Source organism: Hemiscyllium ocellatum, chromosome 9, assembly GCF_020745735.1.
Source record: "Hemiscyllium ocellatum isolate sHemOce1 chromosome 9, sHemOce1.pat.X.cur, whole genome shotgun sequence".
NCBI classification, from domain to species: domain Eukaryota; kingdom Metazoa; phylum Chordata; class Chondrichthyes; order Orectolobiformes; family Hemiscylliidae; genus Hemiscyllium; species Hemiscyllium ocellatum.
In genome coordinates this window covers 110,451,385-110,478,034 of record NC_083409.1, presented here as the reverse complement: position 1 = coordinate 110,478,034, position 26,650 = coordinate 110,451,385, and the positions used below count along the sequence as shown (strand labels likewise).

The 26,650-nt window shown below is 45.2% G+C and overlaps 1 protein-coding gene across 3 annotated transcripts in view; it reads right to left on the bottom strand.

Annotated features, from left to right (window-relative positions):
- samd13 (sterile alpha motif domain containing 13) overlaps nucleotides 1-26,650 on the bottom strand; it is a 202,912-nt gene that overhangs the window by 65,025 nt on the left and 111,237 nt on the right. For 2 of the 3 annotated variants that reach the window (XM_060830647.1, XM_060830648.1), the window contains one exon: nucleotides 24,591-24,729. In XM_060830647.1, coding sequence (XP_060686630.1) covers nucleotides 24,591-24,729 — 139 coding nt within the window. Of the gene's footprint in view, nucleotides 1-17,574; nucleotides 17,638-24,590; nucleotides 24,730-26,650 lie in introns of those variants that run through there. The other variant, XM_060830649.1, reaches the window with a different exon arrangement.

Below are 26,650 nucleotides of genomic sequence, written 5' to 3'. Positions count from 1 at the left end.
GAAATCCTGTCCAAGGAGTGGAAGCCATACAGCATGCATGCTTTCATCGGTCAGGGCTTAGCGTATAAAAATTGACATCTCCTGTCACAGCTGTGCAGGACTTCAGTTAGACCACATGTGGAATACTGTGTACACACATGAGCCACACTAACAGAAGGATGTAGGGGCTTTGGAGAAGGTACAAAGAGGTTTTCCCAGGATGTTGCCTGGCCTAGTGGGTGTTATCTATGGAGAGAGATTGGACAAACTTGGGCTGTTTTGACTTGAACGTCAGAGGATGAGGTTTATAAAATTGAGAGGCACGGACAGACTGGACAGTTGGAGCCTTTCCCCAGGATAAAAATGTCAATTACTCAGTGATAGGGGCTAAGTTTAAAGGAGATGTGAGAGGCAGGTTTTTTACACAGAGAGTGGTAGTGTCTGGAAATGCACTGTCAGAGGAGCTGGTGAAGACAGATTCAACAGCACCATGGATAGACACATGAATAGGCAGGAAATGGAGGGAAATGGACCACATCGGAGCAAAAGGGTTTTAGGTTAGAAAGGCATTATGTGTTGCTGAAGCCTTGGTGGGACAAAGGGCCTGTTCCTGTGATATACTCTTTGTTCTGAATCTCTCTCCCTGGGGTGTTGACCAAGCTTCCCATTCAATGCAGGTACAGTAAAATAATTGAGGGAGCATGGGAAAAGACTGCCTTAAGAGAAGCAAACACTGTGAAGATGTAAACGCAAGGAGTGGCAAACAGGAAGGCTGATGTAGGATGAGTTCCGTGTCAAACTGAATTGATGTTAACTGTGGCCACTCGCTGGTTTTATTTCTGTGCCCAGTTTTCACCTGCATCGTCTGGCGATGGTCGGTCTTTGGTTGCACATTATCTTCATATACCCCAGATATATCACTGACTGTCCAATTTTTCCGGCTCTTATCCTATCCCTTTTTATCAGTGATTTTCCTTGTTCATTCCTTCCTCCCCTTCGTATGTTTGCTCCACACACCAGCTCCCCCCCCCCCCCCCCACCCCCCACCTTCTCCCACTCCTCACTGCCCCCAGCGCCAGAACTTTGTTGGTGTTTTGATTTTGAGTTGCCGGGATTGGCAGATTATACACACTGGGCACTATCCACCATATAAACAAAGGGGGAAGGAGGGCAGAGCTTCGACACTGTCCTCAAAATCTGCACAAACTACTTCATTCCCTGAAACAATTGCACAGAGGCTGGTATCCCATTACCAACTCACCCTCTATTTACACCTGGCAAGTCATTAAACCTGATCCAGCTCCCTCACAGCCAGCTCTGTGAACAGAACCTCTGACACTTGTTTTTTTTTAAAATCCCCACACTACCGCCTAACTGCGGTAGTGCTTATTTTTTTCCCTGAGCACCCATGTTCTGTGTGTGCAGGTATGGGACACAGTGAAAGGCACAAGGTGTACAAATATTTATTCGGTTTCCACCACCAGGAAGAAAGGAAACACCAGAGTGGCCAGTGACAAGCAGTGCCCTTCACATCAAAGGGCAATGCTGTGTGATCAAACAGTGAAGGGGAGGGCAGGGACTAAATCAAAATAGAGTTGGAGGAAACCTCTGATAATTTTTTTTCTCTTCTTTTTTTTATTATTAACCCCCACACTACCGCCTAACTGCAGTAGTGCTTATTATTTTTAACCCCAGCACCCATGGTGTGTGTGTGCAGGTGTGAGACACAGTGAGAGACAAGGTGTACAAATCTTTATTCAATTTCCACCACCAGGAAAAGTAGGAAAACACCCGAGTGGCCTGTGACAAGCAGTGCCCTTCACATCAAAGGGCAATGCTGTGTGATCAAAACAGAGAAGGGGAGGGCAGGGACTAAATCAAAATAGAGTTGGAGGGAACCTCTGATAATTATCTGTCAGCCAGGGCTCCCTGATTGGACCAGATTAACTGTCCCAATCAGGGAATGCCAACACTACTAGGTGCACCTGGCTAACCTCATTCCAATCACTATATTTCTTCTTTTTAAAAATTCCCACATGAATGCGGGTGTTGTCAATATTGATGGCTATCAGTGAGTGAGCTGCAGTATATGTGCTGCCAGCAATGCCATCTGTATGTGAGCTGGTGCAGTGGTAACATCACTGCACTAGTACTTCCAGAGGTCTTACCTAACGCTCTGGGCGCAGGGGTTCAAATTTCAGTTCCATACAAGTTTAGCCTAAATGATAACAGACAAAATGAGTGAGTAGCCACACACTTGGCAGATGGAATACAATGTGGGGTTATGCACTTTGGCAGGGAGCAGAGGAACTGAATGCTATTACAATGGAGAAAGCTACAGAATAAAGGCATGTGGGAGCTCTGGGCCATGACCCACAAAAAGCAAGCATCCATGGTCTGAGGGTAGTGGGCAATTGGAATGTCGGTTTTTATTGTGAAGGGAATGGAAAATCGACATGAATGGTTTTAGCAAAACACCCTAAGAGGCTAATCAGATCAGAGCTGGAAGACTGTGAACAGGCTCAGCAAAAATACACTGGCACTGGAGGCAGTCCAGAGAAGGTTCACTCTATTGATCCCAGTTACAGAAGGACTGTCTTATGAGGAGAGGTTGAGCCTATACTCATTGGAGTTTAGAGGCAACCTTATTGGCTCTTTGAGGACATGACAGAGTGGATGCTGAGGTGCTGTTTCCCTTTGCAGGAAAGTCCAGAACCACAGGCTAGGGTGGGTCACACATTTAAGACAGAGATGAGGAGGAATTTCTTCTTTCGGAGGGGAATGAGTGTGTGGAATTCTTTACTGCTGACAAGGCATTCAGTATATTCAAGGCTGAGAGAGACAGGTTTTTAATCAGCAAAGGATCATGGTGAAAAGGCAGGAAAGTGGAGCTAAGGATTATCAGGTCAGCCATGACCACATTTAATGGCGAAGCAGACTCGATGGGCTGAATGGTCTACTTCTGCTCCTATGGCCTACAGTCAAGGAAGTGATGGCAACACAAACGAAGGAGTTTTCTGCACAGTGAGCAGGTAGGATCTGGAATGGACTATCAGAGACGGTTTGGAGGGGCAGCCTCATTAGGACTTTCAAAAGAGGGAGTTAAATAAGCACCTGAAGAGAGCCAGATTGTAAAACTAAAGTAGGAAATGGCAGGATCCTCTTGTGTTGCAGTGTAGCGTCCCTGCCATGGACCAGGGAGGTCCCATCACACTGAACAGATTGATTAGAAAAATGGGTTAAATTGTTACAAAATGGTGTGTGAAATGGGTCTAGCTGTAATTTCTTTTATCACCCATTTCCCCCTCAAACCTGGAGGAGGAGGTACTGAGCTGCCATCTTGAAATTCTTCATTCAGGTACACCCACAGCAGCTGTGACAGAGGGAGGTGCAGGCCTCGGATTCTCTGACAGCGAAGGAACAACGACACTGCTCCAAGGCAGGTGGATGTGCTAACTGAAGGGGAACTTGCAGGTATTGGAACACCCATACACCTGCTGCCCTCATCATTCTGGGCTGGCAGCTGTTGCGGGCTTGGAAGACGAAGTCAGAGGATGCACGAGAGCGTACAATGTGAGTTTGTTCTGCACTGAGGTGTCAGCCACAGCTCAGTGGGGAGCTCTCTCACAAACAGTGGGTGAGAATAACTGCAGCTTCAAGTCTCTATCCTATGGTAAGAGACATATGCAGCATTGAAAATGCTCCTAGGCTATTAAGCTCAACGTCAAAGTATCCAGCACAAAACAGCTTTCTTCCTGTCTCCCCTTTGATTAATGTAATGATTGATGTTATAGCTGCCAATTGCCACTTGTTATAGCAACAAGTCTCTCCATGAAATTCATGCCCTAAACCAGTGTTAACAATAAATAGCCATTTCTGTACCTCTGTCCCTGTGTTTCTTTCTGTCTCACTCCTAAGTCTTCCTTTTCCAGTGTTTGACATAATCCAGATCCTCACTCATCTCCTGACTTCCAACAGCATCTCTCCAATTCCCCTCCTTCTGAACTTAGCACTTGCCTCATTTGTCAAATTTCCTTTGCCGGCCTTTTCTCCCGCTTCACCCTCTTTGTTTCTGACCCTTTCCTTCAAGCTCCAAGCGCCAGAGATGCATCACGACCTGGTACAGCACCTCCTCTGCCCAGGACAGTAAGAAACCACAGGGCAGTCCACCAACACAAGCCAACCTTCCATCCACTGACTCCATCCATTCTTCTTGTTGCCTCAGGAAGGCATAATTAAAGACCCCTCCCACCCTGATTATACGCTCTTCCAACCTCTCCCATCAGGCAGAAGATACAAAAGCTTAAACACACGTACCAACAGGTTCAAGAACAGCCTCATCCCCGCTGATATTAGACTTCTAAATGGAAGCTTAACTTTCTAATTTCAAATCGAATGTTGATCTCTCTCTGTACCTTCGCTGCAGCCGTAACGTTATATTCCTCACTCTGTTTGATTACCAAATGCACTTTATATGGTATGATCTGCCCGTAAAACAGAACTTTTCACTGTACTTAGGTACGTGCGACAATAATAAATCAAATTTTTAAAAAGGGGTAGTACAGAAGGAGGCCATTCAAAAAGCATCTTGCTGCCAACAATCACACCACCAAAATCAACGCTACTCTACCATCCAACTAATCCCACAGCCTGACTCTTCACCACAGCCCTCAACATTCTCCAGCTTCAGTTAAGCATCCAATTTTCTTGTTTGGAAGTTCCTGTGACTCTGCTTCACCATCTTTCAACACCGTATTCCAGATCACAACTCACCAGGAAAATAAAAATCATTTCTCCTTGCTCTGTATTGGTGTTTTTGCCAATGATCGCAGATTTGCATCCTCCAGTTCCCAAATCTTCAGCCTCTGCTAACTGTTTCTCCCTATTCACAGTCCTTTGTGATTTTAAAATAATACTTACAAATTCCCCCTTAACCTTCGCCGCCCCAGGGAGAACAATGCCAGCTTCTCTGCAATACCAAAGTCCCTCAGTGCTGTAACTAAGAAGGCAGTGGTCACTAGACCAGTCAGTCACACAGAATCCCTGACTCTGAAGGGTACAAATCCCACTACAGTGGCTGATGACAACAACCAACGTCAATCTAGTCTAATGGTGACCGTTGCCAATTTGTCAAAACATCCTCTAATGTCTTTTAGGGAAGGAAATCTGCCATTCTTATCCAACCTGGCCTACCCCGGTACTGCAGAACCACAGCAATGTGGTCACCTCAGAAACGGCAAACCAAGCCACTCAGCTCAAGACCAATCAAGTGATGGACAACATTTTCCCAGCCAGCCACACCAAAGTACCACTAAAAACACCTCGATATTCTTCCAACCTTGAATTGGACTTATTGGACAAGGTTGGAAGATGTTGCTGGCAAAATACCAAGGAGCTGCAATGAAGGGAGTTGGGGCACAATCCTCCCGGAGCCCTAATCCACCATCTGGGTGGGCTTGCCCGACCATGAGACCATAAGAAATAGGAACAGGAAGCCGCCATTTGGTCCCTCGAGTCTGCTCTGTACACAATAGGATAGTGGCATTCCTCACGTCCACTTTCCTGCCCTTCTTCCGTAATCCTCGATTCCCTGAATGATCAAGAATCTCTCTCAGCCTTAAATATACACAAGGATTCCGCCCCCACAGCTCTCAGTGATAAGGAGTTCCAGAGACTCTCAACCCTCAGAGAAGAAATACCTCCTCATCTCAGTCTGAAATCGGAGCCCCTTTATTCTGAGTCTGTACCCTCTGGTCCTAGTCTCTCCCATGAGGGGAAACATCCTCTCAGTATTGACCCTGTCAAGTCCCTCAGTGAGATCACCTCTCATTCCTTTAAAACACAGTGAGTAGAGTCCCAACCTGTTTCACTTTTACTAGTGAGGCAATCCCTCCATACCTGCTTTGTGTTCTGACTGTAGTTTATAACTGAGTTTTCCCCGAGAGCTCCTTCGCAATGAAGCTCCCTCTCGATCCACACTTCCTCAGTCTACAAACTCAAGGAGGCAGCTGCATGTTTCCCAATACGTGAGAGACCAGAACAAGAGCTCTTCACAAAAAAAAACTCCCTTTTGAGCAGGAGACAAGGGGGATTTTTGATTCCTTGCAGTGGTTCGTCAGTTTGTGGAGTTCTCTTCTCTAGGAAGCAGTGGAGGCTGGGCCACTGAATTTATTCAGCAGGGAATTAGATTTTCTATAATGGGTAAAAGCAAACTTACTACAGTTTTACCAGACTGTAGGGCTCTGGCCTCATTACAGAGAGGTGGCTGGTGGTAGTTTAAGCTGAGGGTCAGGTGAGGGGAGAGGTTGAGAAGGAGAGTCCTTCATGGTAACCTCAACCAGTCCGGGAATTGAACCCATGCTGTTGGCATCACTTTGCATTGCAAACCAACCATCCAGCCAACTGAGCTAACTGACTTTCACTCCTCAAATTCTTTGTGACATACAAGGGAGTTGAGGAGTCTTGGATGTCAGGGTTAGCAGACAGGACAACGGAGTTCAGGTCACCACCATGATCTCACTTAAAAGGAAGAGCAGGCTCGAGGGGCCGAATGGCCTATTCCCAATCCTAAATGCCTACAGTTTTTTGGTCATAGTGACTGCCCTGGCGTAGCCCTCGGATTGAGCTACTGACTGTCCACCCTTTGTGAGACAGCGAGCAGAGCTGGTCTATCAGTAAGCAGTCTCCAGTCACATTGCTGTGGCAAGATCAGACTCGAGAATTCCTTGTTCCACCAAAGATGCCATCCTGCACACTGCTTCACCTGGCTTTTAGATTTAAAAAAAAGTGGATCTTGCTCCTATGTTTTTTTTTAACAGATGCGGATCAGAGCGCTCATTTCTGTGGAAACCACCATTTTCTCAAACACTTATAATCTCCACACTCTGCCTCCAAATGCAATGTGGCAATGATAGGGAGCCCTCCGATTCTAGGGAGCACAGAGACCGGATTCCACCAGCATTCACTGATTTGAGTATTGGCTCATTAGCAGGAAAACCAAATGGTGCGGGAGAGAGGAAAGGAAGATTGTCTATTTTCCATTCCATTGCCTGTTATTCCTCACCTTTACACTAACCACTACTACCTCACAGCACGAACAATGCACCATATGAGCAGAGGCATGACAGACTGGGCTGCTAACTGAGAAGCATCTTGGTGCTCATTCACAATGAGGACCCAAACATTCAATGATCTACACCCACTTCCCATGAAGCTCAGGAACACATGGGATACAGATCGGCAAAAGCGCATTTTCCCATTTCAGTTGGGAGCAGCATTACATGACTGGAATATTAATAAGATGTCACAGTTACTGTCTCAGCTGTTGGTACTTGTCATTTTCCACATTTGCACAGTGTTGATTATTACCTCTCAAGGTTCTGGGGCTGGTGAAGCTATAATCACTCAAGTCTGGATTTTAAAATTTGTCCTTCTAAGTGATACAAATGGAAGGCTTGGAAAGTGTGGTCAAAGCAGCCTTGCTGAATTCTGCAGTGCATCCTGTAGATGATATATTCTGCTGCTACTGAGCGTCAGTCATGGAGGGAGTGGACGTGGTGAGTTATTAGCCACAGTGTTCTTAGCCTTTGACCTGCTCTTGTAGCCACAGTACTTGGACAGCTAGCTCAGTTCAGGTGTATTACTGCTAACTCCCAGGATTTTGATAGTGGGAGTCAGTGATGACAGTGCTATCGAATGTTAAGGGACGATGGTTTGGTTAGATTAGGTTCCCTCAAGTGTGGGAACAGGCCCTTCAGCCCCACTAGTCCACACCGACCCTCCGAAGAGTAACCCACCCAGACTCATTTCCCTCTGACTAATGCACCTAACACTATGAGCAATTTAGCATGGCCAATTCACCTGACCTGCATACCTTCAGACTGTGGGAGGAAACCTGAGCACCTGGAGGAAACCCACGCAGACACGGGGAGAATGTGCAAACTCCCGAGGCTGGAACTGAACCTGGGACCCTGGCGCTGGGAGGCAGCAGTGCTAACCACTGAGTCACCGTGCCACCCTGACGGTTGGATGGTTAGATTCTCTCTCTTTGGAGATGGCGATTGACTGACATTTGGATGTTGCTAATGTCATTTGCCGCCAATCAGCCTAAGCCTTAAAGCTGTCCAGACCTTGTTATATTTAGTATTAAATTTTGTGAATGGAGAACCTCCTATTTGCCCAGGGTCAACCGCATTGCTGTGGGTCTGGAGTCACACGTAGGCCAGACCAGATGGTCCATCCCTAAAGAACATTAGCGAAGCAGATAAATTTTTCCTGACAATGGTGACCATAGTTATCATTAGACTCTTCATTCCAAATTGTTATTGAATTCAAATTCCACCATATGCCGTGGCGGGATTCAAACTCAGGTCACGGAAACATTAACAGGGTCGTGGGATTAACAGTCCAGCAATAGGACCAGTGTTCCGGGTTCAATTCCAGCCTCAAGCAAATGTCTGTGTGGAGTTTGCACATGCCCCTCATGTGTGCATGGCTTTCCTCTGGGTGCTCTGGTTTCCTCCCATAGTTCAAGAATGTGTAGGATAGGGAGGATTGGCTGTGCCAAATTGCCCATAATGTCCAGGGGTGTGAAGGCTAGCTGGGTTATCCATGGGAAATGCAGGGATAGGGTATGGATGGGATGCTCCTCTTCGAATGGTTGGTGTGGATTTGATGGGCCAAATGGTCTGGTTCCACGCTGTAGGGATTCTCTAATATAAGATACTAAAGGGGGTGACAAATTAGACATAGAGAGGATGTTTCCCCTAGTGGGGCAATCTCGATCATAAGGGGCAGCAGATTTAAAACAGAGATGAGGAGAAATGACTTCACTCAAGGGCTCGTGAATCTGTGGAATTCACTCCCCCATTGTGCAGTAGATGCCAGGACATTGAGGAGACAGATAGATGGAATTTTAAATAGAAAGGGATTAAACGATCATGGAGAGTGGAGTTGGAGCCAAGATGAGATCAGTCATTATTGTATTAAATGATGGGGCAGGCTCCGGGAGGTAAATGGCCTACTCCACCTCCTCGCTTTTGTTCTTATGCTACACTGGGTTAAACGCTGCCTTCAATCCCACAGTTAGAGTTCAGCTCTTTTGCCCAAAACTGAAATGAGGTCTGGAATGGTTTTCCAGGACAAAAACAGAGGATTAGAGAGCACATTGTAGGCCATAGAGTCATACTGCATGGAAACAGACCCTTTGGTTCAACTAGCCCACACTGACCAAAATCCCACCTGCCTGCAATTGGCCCATATCCCTCCAAACCTTTCATAATCACATACTTATCCAAACATCGTTTAAATGTTGTAACTACACCTGCATCTATCACTTCCTCTGGCAGATCATTCAACAAATAAATCACGCCCCGTATAAAAAAGTTGCCCCCTCATGTCCTTTTAAAAGCTGCCTCCTCTCAACTTAAGAAATGTGGTTTTATAAAGCTTTATAAGGTCACCCATCAAACTCCTATGCCCCTTCTATCACTTTACAAAGATGACTAATGGAACGGAAATTGTACGCTTTAGTTGGATTCCAGGTGTTTTTCTATTGCCCTCATGTAGAAATTCTCCTTATTTACTTATTCTTAGAAGTAGAGCCACAAATGGCTGGTACCATCCTTGTAAATGTGTTGCAAGTGTGTACAGTGTCCAAAGAGAGTGCCCAAACGAGGCTCAAGAGAGTTTTAAGGTAAGTTCACTACTTTTTAATTCCGTATGTTTGGAAATAAACTCTGACACAAATTTTTTTATTGAAAGTTTGTTGACTGGAGTTGCAACTTGCAGTGTTTTGGTAACTGGTATTCTCCAGTGCCTGTGTTGTTTCACACCAATTGGTTTCAGTCTTTGGGGTTTCCCAGCACAGAAAAAGGCCCTTAGCCCAGTGTGTCTGCACGGGCCATCAACCATCCATCCACACTTTCCAGCTTTTGATTCTTGGCCAAATGCAAAGAGGGCATTTCAAGTGGGTCATCTGAAGGCAGGGGGTTTCCTGTCTCCACCCTCCTTCTAGGCAGTAGGTTCCAGTCATCCATCATTCTCTGGATGGAAAGAGTTTTCTCAAACTCCACCTCACCCTCCTGCTTCTTATCATAAAACTGGTTACTGACCCCTCTACTAAAAACGGAGACGTTTCTCCCTATCTACCCCCATCATTTGTACACCTTAATCAGATCCCTCTCCCTTTTTTTAAATTCATTCATGGGGTGAGGGTATTGCTGGATAGGCACCATTTTTTACTCAGCATCCAAAGAGCAGGAGAATCGACGTTTCGGGCATGAACCCTTCTTCAGGAATGTTCGGGCCCGAAACGTCGATTCTCCTGCTCCTTGGATGCTGCCTGACCTGCTGCGCTTTTCCAGCAACACATTTTCAGCTCTGATCTGCAGCCTCTGCAGTCCTCACTTTCTCCTCGACCATTTTTTACCCATCCCTAATTGCCCTCGGGGTAGTTAAGAGTCAACTATATTGCAGTGGGTCTGGAGTCACATGTCGGCCAGACCAGGTAAGGATGGCAGTTTCCTTCTCTAAAAGGACATTAGTGAACCAGATACAATAATCGACAAAGGATTCATGATCACATTCCAGATTTTTATTGAATTCAAATTCATTTGTCTGCCATGTGTGATTTAGATTAGATTAGACTTACAGTGTGGAAACAGGCCCTTCGGCCCAACAAGTCCACACCGACCCGCCGAAGCGAAACCCACCCATACCCCTACATTGGAGTTTGCACGTTCTCCCCGTGTCTGCGTGGGTTTTCTCCGGGTGCTCCGGTTTCCTCCCACATTCCAAAGATGTGTGGGTCAGGTGAATTGGCCATGTTAAATTGCCCGTAGTGTTAGGTAGGGGGTATATGTGGGGGTATGGGTGGGTTGTGCTTCGGCGGGTCGGTGTGGACTTGTTGGGCCGAAGGGCCTGTTTCCACACTGTAAGTAATCTAATCTAATTACCCCTTACCTAACACTACGGGCAATTTAGCATGGCCAATTACGCATCTATTAAAGCAGGGAGAGATGTGTGTCTGCCGCAGCTGGGAATTGACCCAGTGACACTGAAGGAACGGCAATATATTTCCAAGTCAGCTTCAACCAGTTAGAACGTAAAAATGTAACACAGTGGGTTGCGGCTTTGGAAGAAGGGCTTATGCCCGAAACGTCGATTCTCCTGCTCCTCGGATGCTGCCTGGACTGCTGTGTCTTTCCAGCACCACATTTTTCAACAAGTCAATCAATACAAGCTTTCAAGAGTCAAGGCACAGGAGATGATCAGAGCTCACTGCCTGGCCTGAACCCGAAGATCACAAGTAGTAAAGGACGCTGGTTAGGCCACTGTTGGAATATTGCGCGTATTTCTGGTCTCCTCCCTATCGGAGGGACGTTGTGAAACTTGAAAGGGTTCAGGAGAGATTTACAAGGGTGTTGCCAGAGTTGGAGGGCTTGAGAAGAAGGAGAGGCTGAATAGGCTGGCGCTATTTTCCCCTGGAGCGTTGGATGTGGAGGGGTGGCCTTAGAGGTTTATAAAAAGTTGAGGGGCATGGACAGAATAAATACACAGGATCTTTTCCCTGCAGTGGGGGAGTCCAGAACTAGAGGGGCATAGGTTAAGGTGAGAGGGAAAAACTTCACAGGAACCTAAATGGGCAACTTTTTCCACACAGAAGATGGAGCGTGTATGGAATGTACTGCCAGAGGAAGTGATGAAGGCTGGTACAATTACAGCATTTAAAAGGCATCTGGATGTGTCTATGAATAGGAAGGGTTTCTGAGAGATATGGGCCAAGTGCTGGCAAAAGGGATTAGATTAGGATAGGATATCTGGTCAGCATGGACAAGTTGGACCGAAGGGTCAGTTTCTGTGCTGTACAGCTCTACAACTAAGTAAAGGTTTTGGAGATGGAATGAAGATGGAGTGTTGCCCAGACCCACATGAAGCAAGGCTCATAATTGGCCTGCAGAAACACCACCTAACTTTGACAAGTAATGCCTTCATAACTCAAAATGAACATTTCCTGAATTCTCATCTCCACACCATTTTCCCATCACCTGGAACAGTCAACATCTAAATGAACAACTCAGTACTCTGAGGATACAGACGCAGAGAAATTGGGCTTAAAAAGGCAGTCAAAGTGAATATGGGGAGATAGGGAGCCTCACAGCGCTGCCTGTTCAGGAGGATGTGAAATACCCGGCTGAAGAATTCCAAGAAGGGTGAAAGCAGCAAGCACACCTCGGAATTCTAATGAAATAAAAACACACCACGCTGTAAGGAGACACGCAACACCTGAAATACCTCAGGAAGGACATACTGGCACTGGAACGTGTCCAGCGAAGATTCACACGGATGATCCCTGGAATGGTTGGTCTAACAAATGAGGAACGGCTGAGGATCCTGGGATTGTATTCATTGGAGTTTAGAAGATTAAGGGGAGACTTAATAGAAACTTACAAGATAATACAGGGCTTGGAAAGGGTGGACGCTAGGAAATTTTTTCCATTAGGCGAGGAGACTAGGACCCGTGGACACAGCCTTAAAATTAGAGGGGGTCAATTCAGAACAGAAATGCGGAGACATTTCTTCAGCCAGAGAGTGGTGGGCCTGTGGAATTCATTGCCGCAGAGTGCAGTGGAGGTCGGGACGCTAAATGTCTTCAAGGCAGAGATTGACAGATTCTTGATGTCACGAGGAATTAAGGGCTACGGGGAGAATGCGGGTAAGTGGAGTTGAAATGCCCATCAGCCATGATTGAATGGTGGAGTGGACTCGATGGGCCGAATGGCCTTACTTCCACTCCTATGTCTTATGGTCTTATGAAATAATGAACGTGTACGTTAAAATTCCAGATTCAAGTCCCATCTTCGAAACTAAACTCGCCCAAAGCCCAACATTCTTCCCTAAGCCAACACTTCCAAAATCGGATCAGCTGAGCAAACATTTCTGTGCTTTCATTGCACCTTGCTTGTTCCTGATAGGTTTCCTTACACACCAGTCACCTTCAAAGTTCACTGGTAACACAAGGAATGTTGACATGTTTCAGAGACTGGAACTACAAGGTCAAGTCAGAAGCTGGAAATTCTGTGATGAGTAACTCCCAAATAAGCCTATCCACCATTTATAAGACACAAGACAGGAATGTGAAGGGATACTCCCGACACAAAAAGACGCTTACTATCAAGAAGAGACTAGACCTTTCTAAATTGAAACATAAGAGTTGACTTGGGCTGTGCTACCAGTTCCAACTCCTGAGGGGCAGACAGAGCAGTAAAATGGAATTCCTGTATTCATTCATGGCATGATTCGAGTCCAGTTTTCATCCAAATACAGACAGAAGAACTCAAGTCAAGAGAGTAAGATCAAGGCAGGAATTGATAGAGTGTGCCATCAAGGAGCCTTAGCAAATCTAGAGTCCATGTGTATTGGGGGGCAGGGGGGGGTGGTGGTGGGAATGCAAACTCTCTGGTGGTTAGAATTATACGTGACGTATAAGAAGATGGTTGTGGTTGTTGGAGATCAGTCATCTCAGCTCCAGGACATCTCTACAGGCTTACCTCAGGGCAACGTCCTAGACCCAACCATTACCAGCTGCTTCATCAATAACCTTTCCTCCATCATAAAGATCAGAAGTGGGGACTTTCACCGATGATTGGCACCACATCCACAAACATCCAAACAATCAAGTGGGCTGATTTGTCCTGGATGGTGTCAGGTTTCATGAGTGCTTTTTGGACCCATCCAGCAAGTGGGGAGTATTCCATCAGACTCCTGACTTGTGCTTTGTAGATGGTGGACAGGCTTTGGGAGTCAGGAGGGGAGTTACTCGCTGCAGGATTCCCAACCTCTGACCAGCTTTTGCAGGCACTGTGTTTAAGTGGGGAGTTCAATTGAGTTTCTGCTCAATAAAAAAAAAACTCCAGGACTTTAACAGTGGGCAATTCAGTGATGGCAAAACCATTCACTCGTGATTGAATCAAGGGTGTCATGAGGTCAGGAGCTGAGTGATCCTGGTGTAACCCAAACTGGACATCACTGAGCAGGGTATTGCTATACAGATGCAAATGATGATCAAGGACGGACAGATGATGCTGTAATTGGCTGGGTTGGATTTGCCCTGCTTTGTGTGTACAGAACATACCTGGGTAATTTTCCACATGGCTGGGTAGAGGTCACTGTTGTAATTGTACTGGAACAGCTTGGTTAGGGTAGCGGACACATTCTGGAGCACAAATCTTCGGTGCAATTATCAGAATGTTGCCAAGGCCCGTAGCCTTTGCAGTACCCAGCGCCTCCAACCATTCCTTGATATCACATGGAGTGAATCGATGAACAAGATTGGAAATGAGGCTTTGCCAAAAGACTCCGAACAGGTAGCAGCTAAATTAAAATGCAGAACTTCCACGGTCAAAATCTCAGGGCCACGGTCAAAATCTCAGGATTACTAGCGGAGTCATGGGCGAAGTGAAATCAGGTACACAAGATAATTGGGAAGTCAACAAGATAAGTATGTGGGCACAGGGATGGGTGTGGGCAGATGGCACTGGTACTAGGCTGAGGAGGGGAAGGGGGGGACATTGATGGTGGGTCTAACTTCACTTGAACAGTGAGGGAGGACTGGGGAATTGACTAACTAGAGGCATAGAGAATACTGTAAGCTAATTAGAGGGCTGAGGTTTAGGAGAGAGGATACATAATGCGAAACGACATGGCAGTATTACAGAGCAGCTACTTGAATAACGTTATCCAAGTGAGACATGAAGGGACAGAGTATACAAACACGAAAAAAAGGAGTAGCAATTTGAGTCAAAGCAGGGAGAAAGGTGAAAGGTCATAGTTTACAACAAAGATATAGGAAGGAAGATCCTGGGAAGGAGATCATGGTTAGCCAGGGAAGTGTGTAGAGGGTGGCATCAAATTGAAAAAGTAAAATACATAATGTGACAAAGATTAATGGGCAAACCAGGGCTTTGGGAAAGTTTAAGAAACAATGCAAAACTGACAACAAAGGAAAATAATCTCTGGGTGTAAACTAACAAGTAATATCAAAATAGACAGCAAGAGCTTCTTAAAATATGTAAAATGAGAGAGGACAAAGTGAACACAAGCCCCTTAGACAACAAGGCTGGGAACATAATAATGTGGAACCAGGAAATGGCAGAGGAATTGGATAAATACTTCACAAATACCATTGCAACATTTTTTTTTAATGAAACGAAGAGAAGTTAAAGACAATAACTATTTCTAGAGAAAAGATACTAGGAAGACCAATGGCGTTCAAGGTCAGCACGCCCCTAGATCTGGTGGAATGTGCCCTAAAAACTTTAAAGGAAGTAGCTAGAGATAGTGGAGGAATCATTCAAAAATCCTAGAATCCTGAAAAGGTTCCAGAGGATTAGAAAACTGACAATGTATTCAAAATGGAAAGGAGATTAAAAAATATTAACTATATGCCAGTTAGCTTAACATCTGTCATTGGGAAAATGTTGGAATCGATTATAAAGACATTTTTAAATATATCACATAATCTGGCTGGGTCAGCATGGGGTCGTGAAGGGAAAATGATACTGAAACTGTATTTAAATTATGTGAGGAGTAACAGGCAGGATGAAGGGGAAGCAGTGGACATAATATATTTAGATTTCCAAAAGGCACTTAATTAATTTATAGTTCTTTTGAAAGGTAGAATAAAGTAGTTTTCATCTAACTACACTGAAGTATAATTATGTAAATATGGAAACAGTGTTCCAGACTATTGCAATGAAATGAGCGCACTAAGGGATATCAGGTACATAGCGAAATAGCTTCCCGAGGGATTATCTATAAATGAGAAATTGAATTAGTAATCTAGTTGAATGCCAATAAGCGATATTGTGTGTGAAATTTCTGTTTGACATGCCTCTGTCTGCTTAGTTGATAATCTAGTAATAGAACTGCATTGTTAGAAATTTCACATTCTCAGGAATTCCAGTAAATTTAAGATTCAAGAGATAGAATTATACAATGGTGCAGTATAGGAGGAGACCATTCACTAGTCACCTGAGTGAACTCTCCAACAACTATCCACTTTGTCGCATTTCCTGTATACATTATTTAGCTGTTCCATTTTTACACACTTATCCACTTTTTAAATTATTGTGGATTCTGTTTCCACCCAGTATTTTGTTGGTTATAGTGCTATAGAATCCAGACAGTGTGGAAGCAGGTCATTCGGCCCATCGAGGCCACACCGACCCTCCAAAGAGCATCCCATGCCATCTCTGTAATTCCCATGGCCAATCCACCTAACCTGCACATCTTTGGACAGCAGCACCCAGAGGAAACGCACGCAGACACAGGGAGAATGTCCAAACTCCACACAGACAGTAAACAGAGGGTGGAATCGAACCTGGGTCCCTGGCACTGTGATGCAGCAGTGCTAACCACTGGGCCTTTGTGCTGTCCTTTTATTTTAATATTTCACATTAAGCAACCTTGTGCATTTAAACAAAAATCTTCTAACATCTCCCTTCATCCTTTGCAGTGATTTTAATTTTCCTTTGTCCATTTATCAAACTCTCCCATGAATGTAAATGATGTGTCACATTTGGTCCTAGCCTTGGCTGTTCGAATTAATCTCTCCTCAGGACTACTGAAAGTTAACTCTGTGGTCAGACTGTAATATTTAAAAAATTCACTCATACATTTTACAAGAATATACCGTCCTATGAATTATTTACAAGGATGTTGCCAGGGTTGGAGGATTTGAGCTACAGGGAGAGGCTGAACAGACTGGGGCTGTTTTCCCTGGAGCGTCAGAGGCTGAGGGGTGACCTTATAGAGGTTTACAAAATTATGAGGGGCATGGATAGGGTAAATAGACAAAGTCTTCTCCCTGGGGTCAGGGAGTCCAGAACTAGAGGGCATAGGTTAAGGGTGAGAGGGGAAAGATATAAAAGAGACCTGAGGGGCAATGTTTTCACACTGAGAGTGGTACGTGTATGGAATGTGTTGCCAGAGGAAGTGGTGGAGGCTGGTACACTTGCAACATTTAAGAGGCATTTGGATGGGTATATGAATAGGAAGGGTTTGGAGGGATATGGACTGGGTGCTGGCAGGTGGGACTAGATTGGGTTGGGATATCTGGTTGGCATGGACGGGTTGGACTGAAGGGTCTGTTTCCATGCTGTACATCTCTATGACTCTATTGATTTAAAATTAGCTTTTAATTTAAATATGCAACTAGACCACTTAAATGTCCCAAATACAGAATGTTGGAGCTATAGCCTGTGATCTTACAAAATGTCAGGGTATACAGTCAATGTCAGTGACGCAGAACTAGGCAAGTATCAGTTGGAAACCTTTCTTACAGCTCTTGACACCAGTCACTCCAATCCATTCCTAAACACCTTGGCACAACCATCATAGCCTTAATTTGAGTTTAATTTGGATAAACGTGAGGGGTTGCATTTTGGTAGAACAAACAAGGGTAGGACTTATGCAGTTAATGGTAGGGCCCTGGGAGTGGTGTGGAACAGAGGGACCTGGGGCTCAGGTACATAATTCTTTGAAATTTGCGTCACAGGTATTCAGGGTGGTTAAGGCAGCATTTAGCATGCTTACCTTCATTGCTCTGTTCTTTGAGTATAGGAGTTGGGATGTCATAGTGGGGTTGTACAGGATTTGGGCGAGGCCACTTCTGGAATACTGTGTGCAGTTTTGGTTGCCCTGTTATAAGGAGATCATTATTAAACTGGAGACAGTTCAGAAAAGATTTACGAGGCCAAGAATAGAGGGTTTGTGTTATAACAAGAGGTTGGATAAGCAGGATCTTGGTTTATTGGAGCGTAGGATCAGTATGAGTGACCTTACAGAAGTTGGGAAAATCATGAGTATAAGGTGAATAGCAAAGTTCTATACCCCACTATGGGGGGAGTTCAAAATTAGGGACGCATTTTTTAAGATTCATGGAACCCCTACAGTGTGCATTCAGCCCATCAAGTCCTCACTGACTCTCTGAAATGCATCCATCCCAGAACCACTCCCACTACCCTATCCCAGTAACCCTGCAATCCCCATGACTAACCCATCTAAAATGCGCATCCCTGGACATTATCGGAAATTTAGCTCAGCCAATGCACCTAACCTTCACATCTTTGGACTGTGGGAGGAAACCCACACAGACACTGGGAGAATGTGCAAACTCCGCACAGTCACTCCAAGGTGGAACCAAATGGGGGTCCCTGGTGGCGTGAGGCAGCAGCGCTAACCACTTTAAAAACGACAAGAGGGGGAACAGTTTTTACAGAGAGTGGTTAATGTGTGGAATGCACTGCCAGAACAAGTGTTGGATGTGGGTACAGTGACATTTGGATAAGTACATGAATAGGAAAGGTTTGGAGGAATATGGGCCAATTGTACTCCAGCGGGACTAGTTTAGTTTGGGAAACTCGGTCAGTGTGAACTAGTGGGACCAAAGGGTCTGTTTCTATGTGCTATGAATCTAATTATCATTTATTAGTCTACTTAATAAGAAACAGGTCCACGGTGTTGTAGGCAGGATATGAACATGGATAGGGTGACTGGCTAACTAATAGAATGCATGGAGTTTCAGTGAAGGAACATTTTCAGGAAGGAACCATCTAAATAGTACTGGATCCACAATTATTTCCAACATTTATTTAGGAAGGTGAATGTACCATAGCCAAGTTTGCAAATGACACAAAACTGGGTGGGAAGGCAAGTGCTGAGGAAGACAGAAGTCACAGAAGGTTATAGTCAACTTATGTGAAAGGACAAAAACACAGCAGATGGAATAATAGCGTGGGAACATGTGAAGTCATGCATTTTGACGGGAAGAGGAGATAAATATTATTCAAATGGATGAAGACAGAGAAAACTGTAGCACATAAGGATTTGCAGGGAACTATAGACCAGAGAGTCTGACGTCTGTGGTGGGTAAGTGATTGGAGGGAATCCTGAGGGACAGGATGCACATGTATTTGGAAAGGCAAGGACTGATTCGGGATAGTCAACACGGCTTTGTGCGTGGGAAATCATGTCTCACAAACTTGATTGAGTTTTTGGAAGAAGTAACGAAGAGGATTGATGAGGGCAGAGCAGTAGATGTGATCTATATGGACTTCAGTAAGGCGTTCGACAAGGTTCCCCAAGGGAGACTGATTAGCAAGGTTAGATCTCATGGAATACAGGGAGAACTAGCCATTTGGGTGCAGAACTGTAGAAGACAGAGGGGTAGTGGTGCAGGGTTGTTTTTCAGACTGGATCGGTTGTGGGTCCACTACTTTTCGTCATTTACAGAAATGATTTGGATGCGAGCATAAGAGGTACCGTTAGTAAGTTTGCAGACGGCACCAAAATTGGAGGTGTAGTGGACAGTGAAGAGGGTTACCACAGATTACAACAGGATCTTGACCAGATGGGCCAATGGGCTGAGAAGTGGCAGATGGAGTTTAATTCAGATAAATGCAAAGTGTTGCATTTCGTGAAAGCAAATCTTAGCAGGACTTATACACTTAATGGTAAGGTAGTACAGAGTGTTGCTGAACAAAGAGACCTTGGAGTGCAGGTTCATAGCTCCTTGAATGTGGAGTCGCAGGTAGATAGGATAGTGAAGAAGGCGTTTGGTATGCTTTCCTTTATTGGTCAGCGTATTGAGTACAGGAGTTGGGAGGTCATGTTGCGGCTGTACAGGACATTGGTTAGGCCACTGTTAGAATAGTGCATGCAATTCTGGCCTTCTTCCTATTAGAAGGATGTTGTGAAACTTGAAAGGGTTCAGAAAAGATTTACGAAGGAGATTGCCAGCGTTGGAGGATCTGAGCTACAGGGAGAGGCTGAACAGGCTGGGACTGTTTTCCCTGGAATGTCAGAGGCTGAGGGGTGACCTTATACAGGTTGACAAATCATGAGGGGCATGGATAGGATAAATAGACAAAGTCTTATCCCTGGGTTGTGGACAGTCCAGAACTAGAGGGCATAGGTTTAGGGTGAGAGGGGAAAGATATGAAAGAGCCATCAGGGGAAATCTTTTTATGCAGAGGGTGGTACGTGTATGGAATGAGCTGCCAGAGGAAGTGGTACAATTACAGCATTTAAAAGGCATTTGGATAGGTTTATGAACAGGAAGGGTTTGAAGGGATATGGGCTGGGTGCTGGTAGGTGGGACTAGATTGGGTTAGGATAAATCTGGTCGGCATGGACAGGTTGGACTGAAGGGTCTGTTTCCATGCTGTACATCTCTATGACTGTGTGGGTATACATGTCAGAAACGAGCAGGTCAGCAGGTAATGGGGAAGAGAAACAGAATGCTGGGTGTTAATTCAAAGGGATTGGGCTACAAAATAGAAAGTTTTGCCAAAATTGTACAAGGTTTTTTTTAGGAAAGACTATGGACGTACAGAATGGTGTAGCAAAATGCAGGGGATGGGGACAATCAAAATGTGGAGGTGGTTTAAAGGAACAGATATTGCATGTCCATGATCGGTATGTCTTTGTCAGGCAGGGAGGATGTGATAAGGGAAGGGAACCGTAGTTTATTAAAGAAATTGCATCTGTTCTTAAGCAGAAGGAGGAGGTTCATAGGACGATGAGATGAGATGGTTCAAATGAGGCGATGGAGAGTTACAGATCAGCTAGGAAGGATTTAAAGAGAGAGTTAAGAGGAGCAAAGAGAGGACATGAGCAGTCTTAAGCCGGTGGAATAAAGGAGAACCCTAAAGTTTTCTATAGGTATGTGAGGAATAGAAGGATGACAAGGGTAGGAATAGAGCCAAAGACAGATGTGGGAAGTTATGTGTAGACCCTGTGGAGATTGGAGAGGTGCTTAGCAAATATTTCTCATCGGTTTTCACACAGGAAAAGGAAAATATTGTAGAGGAGAATGAGATACGAGATATTAGACTAGAAAAGATCAAGGTTAGTAAGGAAGAGGTGTTATCAATTCAAGAAGGAGTGAAAGTAGACAAGTCCCCTGGGCCAGATGGGATGTATCCGAGGATTCTCTGGGAAGCTGGGGAGGAGATGGCGGATCCTGAGTTATTGTCTACAGGTTTAGTACCAGAGAAGTAGAGGATTGCAAATGTTGTGCCCTTGTTCAAGGAGTGCAGTAGAGGAGATGACCCGGTAATTATAGACCAGTGAACCTCACGTCTGTTGTAGGAAAGGTTTTGGAAAGGATTATAAGAGATAGGATTTATAAACATCTAGCAAGCAACAATTTGATTTCAGATAGTTAACATGGTTTCGTTAAGGGCAGGTCGTGTCTCACAACCCTCAGTTTTTTGAGAAGGTGACCAACATGTAGATGAGGGTAGGGCAGTTGATGTGGTGTACATGGACCACAGTAAAGCCTTCAACAAGGTTCCACATGGTAGGCTATTGGAGAAAATGCAGAGGCATGGAATTCAGGTGATTTAGCAGTTTGGATTAGAAACTGGCTTTCTGAAAGAAGGCAGAGAGTGGTGGTTGATGGAAAATATTCAGCCTGGAGTCCAGTTACTAGTGGTGTGCCACAAGGACCTGTTTTTATAAATGACTTAAGACGCAGGCATCAGTGGATGGGTTAGTGAGTTTGCAGATGACACTCGGTGGAGTAGTAGACTGTGTGGAAGAATGTTACAGGTTGCAGGGGGACTTGGATAAGCTGCAGTATTGAGCTGAGAGGTGGTAAATGGAATTCAATGCAGCTAAATGTGAGGTGGTGCACTTTGGGAAGAATAACAGGAAGGCAGAGTACTGGGTCACTGGGAAGATTCTTGGTAGTGTGGATGTGCAGAGGGAGCTTGGAGTCCATGCACATAGATCCCTGAAAGTTGCCACCCAGGTTGACAGTGCTGTTAAGGAGGCATTCAGTGTGTTAGGTTTTAGTGGTAGAGGAATTGAGTTCTGGAGCTGCAATATCATGCTACAACTATATAAAATGCTGGTGTGGCCACACTTGGAATGTTGTGTACAGTTCTAGTTCCCATATTTTGGGAAGGATGTGGAAGCATTGGAAAAGGTGCAGAGGAGATTTACCAGGATGTTGCCTGGTTTGGAGGGAAGGTCTTATGAGGAAAGGCTGAGAGACTTGGGTCTGTTCTCATTGGAAAGAAGGCGGCTAAGAGGGGATTTGATAGAGACATACAAAGATGATCAGAGGATTAGATAGGGTAGATAGTGAGAGTCTTTTTCCTCGGACGATGACGTCGTTTTGTACAAGGGGGTTTAACTACAAATTGAGGGGGTGATAGATTTAAAACAGATGTTAGAGGCAGGTACTTTACTCAGAGTGGTAATGCACTACTTGCCAATGTAGTCAACTCCGCCACATTAGGGAGATTTAAACAATCCTTGGATAAGCACATGGGTGATGACGGGATAGTGTAGGGGGATGGGCTTAGATTAGTTCACAGTCCGGGGCAAAATCAAGTGCCGAAGGGCCTGTTCTGCACTGCATTGTTCTATGTTCTCAGGCACAGGTCAGATCACTGCTGGAATAGTGCGACACATTTTGACATTTGGAAATATTTACGGACATTGGAGACAGTCCAAAGGAGGTTCACTAGACCGATACCAAGTAGAAATTTGGGTGCCATGGTGGCTCAGTGGTTAGCACTATTGCCTCACAGCACCAGAGAGAGAGCCGGGTGACTGTCTGTGTGGAGTTTGTACGTTCTCCCCATGTCTGCGTGGGTTTCCCCCGGTGCTCCAGTTTCCTCCCACAGTCCAAAGACGTGCAGGTTAGGGGAACTGGCCATGGGAAATTGCCCCTAGTGTTCAGCGATGCGTTGGTTAGGTGCATTAGTCAGGGGAAATGTAGGGTAATAGGGCAGGGGTCTGGGTGGGTTATTCTTTGGAGGGTCATTGTGGACTTGTTGGGCTTCCTGGCCTGTTTCTACACTGTAGGGAATCTACGATTCTATGAATAGTTTGGGTCTGTGCTCACTGGAGTTTAGAAGATGGAGAGGCGTCCTTACTGAAATGGGTTCACGAGAGTGTGACAGAGAGGGAGACCACACGAGCACGAGAGTAAAGGGAATCAAGGGTTTTGGGAAAAAGACAGGAAAGTGGAGTTGAGGGTTATCAGATCAGGCACGATCTCATTGAATGGCACAGCAGACTCAATGGGCTGAATGGCCTACTTCAGCTCCTATGTCTTAATGGCTGACGGCAGCCCCAAATCAGAGTAATGCTGAAACTGGTCAGGTCCCATGTAGAATATAGAGTCTCTTTCCTGTCAGCACACTTTAGGAAGGACACGCAGGTTGAGGTGGTGTGGAGGAGGTTGATCAGAATGGGTCCAGGAGTGATGGGAGTATTAGCTAGAGGGTAAGGCGAGAGAAGCTGTGAGTGCCTGACTTGGAGCTAAGGCTTCCTGATGAAGGACTTTTGCCTGAAACGTCAATTTTCTTGCTCCTCGGATACTGCCTGACCTGTTGTGCTTTTCCAGCACCACTCTGATCTAAATTCTGGTTTCCAGCATCTGCAGTCCTCACTTTTGCCTTAGAGCTAAGGGTGACATGATTGATGGGTAAAAGACTGTGATGGGTTTAGATAAGGCAGATTAGGACAAACTGATCCCATTTGGATGGACAAAGGGTCACAGGCTTAAGGTTCCAGACACATAGGGGTTGGGGCAGGAATTTGAGGAATAAATTCTGGAAATCACTGCCCCTGGGGGACCCAACGGAAGTAGAGATGAAAAGAGTTTTCAGAAACTGGCTGGGTACTCGAGGGAGATGAATTTGTGGGACTATGGGAGTCAAAAGGAGGAGCGAGACTGACAGAAATGCTCTGCGGGGAGTCAGCGTTAACCCAATGGTCTCACTGTGTCAAAAATAACTCAATGATTTGGAGAGGGATGAGGCTGGTGACAGGACAGTCGTTTGCAAGGGCACAGGTGTCAAGGGTTCAATTTTTTTTTGGTGAGGGGGTTGGCGGCGATGGGGAAGCAAACTTTAAAAAAAAAGACCGAGAGAGAACTGCTTGTCCTGGTGGCTAAGGTAGGGACCAGGAGGGGATACCGGGTAACAAGGAGGTTCATGAGAATGGGGTGGGAGTTTCCAGACAAACCTGGAGAAAGAGAATGGAGGGAGATGTAGAGAAAGGTACGGGTTCAGGGCTTAGACGGGAGAGAGGTGGAAGGAAACAAATGTACAACCAATTGTGGAATTGTAACATCGCTGACTGCTCCTGGGCAATCAGTTGATCTGTTTTTGATGGGGTTACACAGAGAAGGAATGTTGACTGGAATACCGGATTAACTCCTGCCTTTATCTCCCAGTTAAGAGCCATTGGATACAATGCACCAAACGCAGGCCAAAGGGATTGGCTTAGTTTGGCCAACTTAGCTAGCATGGATAGGTTAACCTGAAGGGTCTGTTTCCATACTGTGCAACTCAATGACTCAAGCACTGAGGGCTTTCATTTCAATAGCTCATCTGAGAAAGGGCACTCTCAGCAATGTGGTACTCCCTCAGCCTGGCACTGAAATGCCAGCAGAATGCAGCAGTCTGCTCAAGTGCTCCATGGGGAAGTGGGATTTGAACACACAGAGAGCAGAACCAACTGGGATTCTATCCAGCTGCCCCTCCCATTCACAGCCCCACACACACACACAAAATAAAAACTCCAACCTGGAGTACTGTTCCATTCTTCGATATCCTTTAGTTCTGCTTCCATACACTCGCTGTCAGGAGAGGCTGCAGCTGCCGGAGGGTTAATTAACAAAGCATTCGGTTCAATTGCTTCCTCTTTCCGAGTCCTCGTGTATCCCTGCAATGGAAACACAAGATTCTCAAGAGCCAGGAGTCACTGTAACTCTCTGATTCACAGCGATACGCACTCACATTTCCAAACCGTCACCCACAATGCCCCAGATGTGCACACGAGCTGTGGACTGCTCAGAGTAAAATGAACAAAGACCTTGCAACTGAATCACACATTTCACAAAACCAGAGATAAAGCATGTTGAAGCTGGTTATTGACTGACTTCACACAGCGGGTGGAGAGTGTAAGGAACGAGCTGCCAGAGGAAGTGGTAGGTGCAGGTAAAGTTATAACATGTGGACAGGTACACGAACAGGGAAGGTTTAGGGGGACAAGGGCCAAACACAGGCAAATGGAGCTTGCTCAGTTTGGGAAACCTGGCCAGTATGGACGAGTTGGGCCGAAGGGGCTATGTCGGTGCTGTGCGACTCTACGAGTAACATATAGGAAGTGTGTGCAAGGATGGGTGAGAGGTCAATATTAGCAAGGACATTGAGGACATCCTCCTGCTCTCAAAATAAAACAGAACCTCTGCAATCTTATGTGTCGAGGCAATTGTAACAGTTCGTCTGACAGGCAGCATCTCTGACACTGCAGCACTCTGTCAGCCCTGCACTGGTACATCAGCCAGGATTCGGAGCTCAGATCTCTCGACTGGGATTTGAATTTGAATTCCCAATCTCTGAATGCAAAGTAGGAGTCCCACCCAGAGACACCGCTGATACAAACTAATGAAATTCCATTTGTAATTTTGAACTTTGCAAACTTTAGATCGATAGGATTTGGTGTCATGTAAAACTACAGAATTTGGTTTATTATGACTGCATTGTGGGGAAAAATAGCTTTTGCATTAAAAAAGGAAGGTTGTTAGCTTCATTAGAAAGGGAGGTTATGAGTGTAGGAAATAGGAACTGGAGTAGGGCATTCAGCCCTTTGCACCTGACCCACTGTTATGAAGCTGTAGGTGTGTACTGTACCTTTAAGAGAGTTGAAAAGCTAGCAAGGATTGACCAAAAGCACAGAGTGTCCTAAACAAGGTCAAAATGGAACACTTGGTCAAACAAATAACTGGAGTTATGTTGGAAGAAAAACAAATCCAAATTTGGCCAATCAGTTTGAATGATGTCCCAAGATACAAAAATCCAATCGAATTTAAAATATGTTTTTTATGACATCAAAACCAATGAAATGCTCCAATGTGTTCAAAAACTGGACCTTTTGAACTATTAGGAGGAGAACTGCCAAGCACCAACAAGTATAGACTGCCAGATGACTAGCTTTCTGAAGGATACCTGTTCATATGCAGAATACTAAAGAAAAGATGATAGAGGAAAATCTGCAAAGGAGGATACAGAGAGAAGATTCGACAGCTGGCTGGATTTGAAAGTTACATTTTTTTTGTAAATCTTAATCAGGGTTTTTAAATCAGACCAGTATTGTAGAGTGGGAGATAAAAAATAGGTTTAAGAGAAAGGAGTTGTAAATAGCTGTTGTTTTGAATGTTCTCTGTTGGACTTAAAGAATAACATTGTAAATTTTTACTTTAAATAGTGACCTCTGGGAGAGTTCTTTGCCTCTCGAACTTTAACAGATCACAGCGCGATGTGAGCTTGTGTGTGTCGGGTTTAAACCAGCAGAGGCGTTTACCCTGTGACATAACACTCACAATTCAATATGATCATAGATTAGAGTGGTGCTGGAAAAGCACAGCAGGTCAGGCAGCATCCGAGGAGCAGGAAAATCAACGTTTTTGGCAAAAACCCTTCATCAGATTTTCCTGCTCCTCGGATGCTGCCTGACCTGCTGTGCTTTTCCAGCACCACTCTGATCTTGACTCTGATCTCCAGCATCTGCAGTACCCATTTTCACCTTCAATATGATCCATGGCTGATCATCCAACTCAGTCCCCATTTCCCATACACTTTGA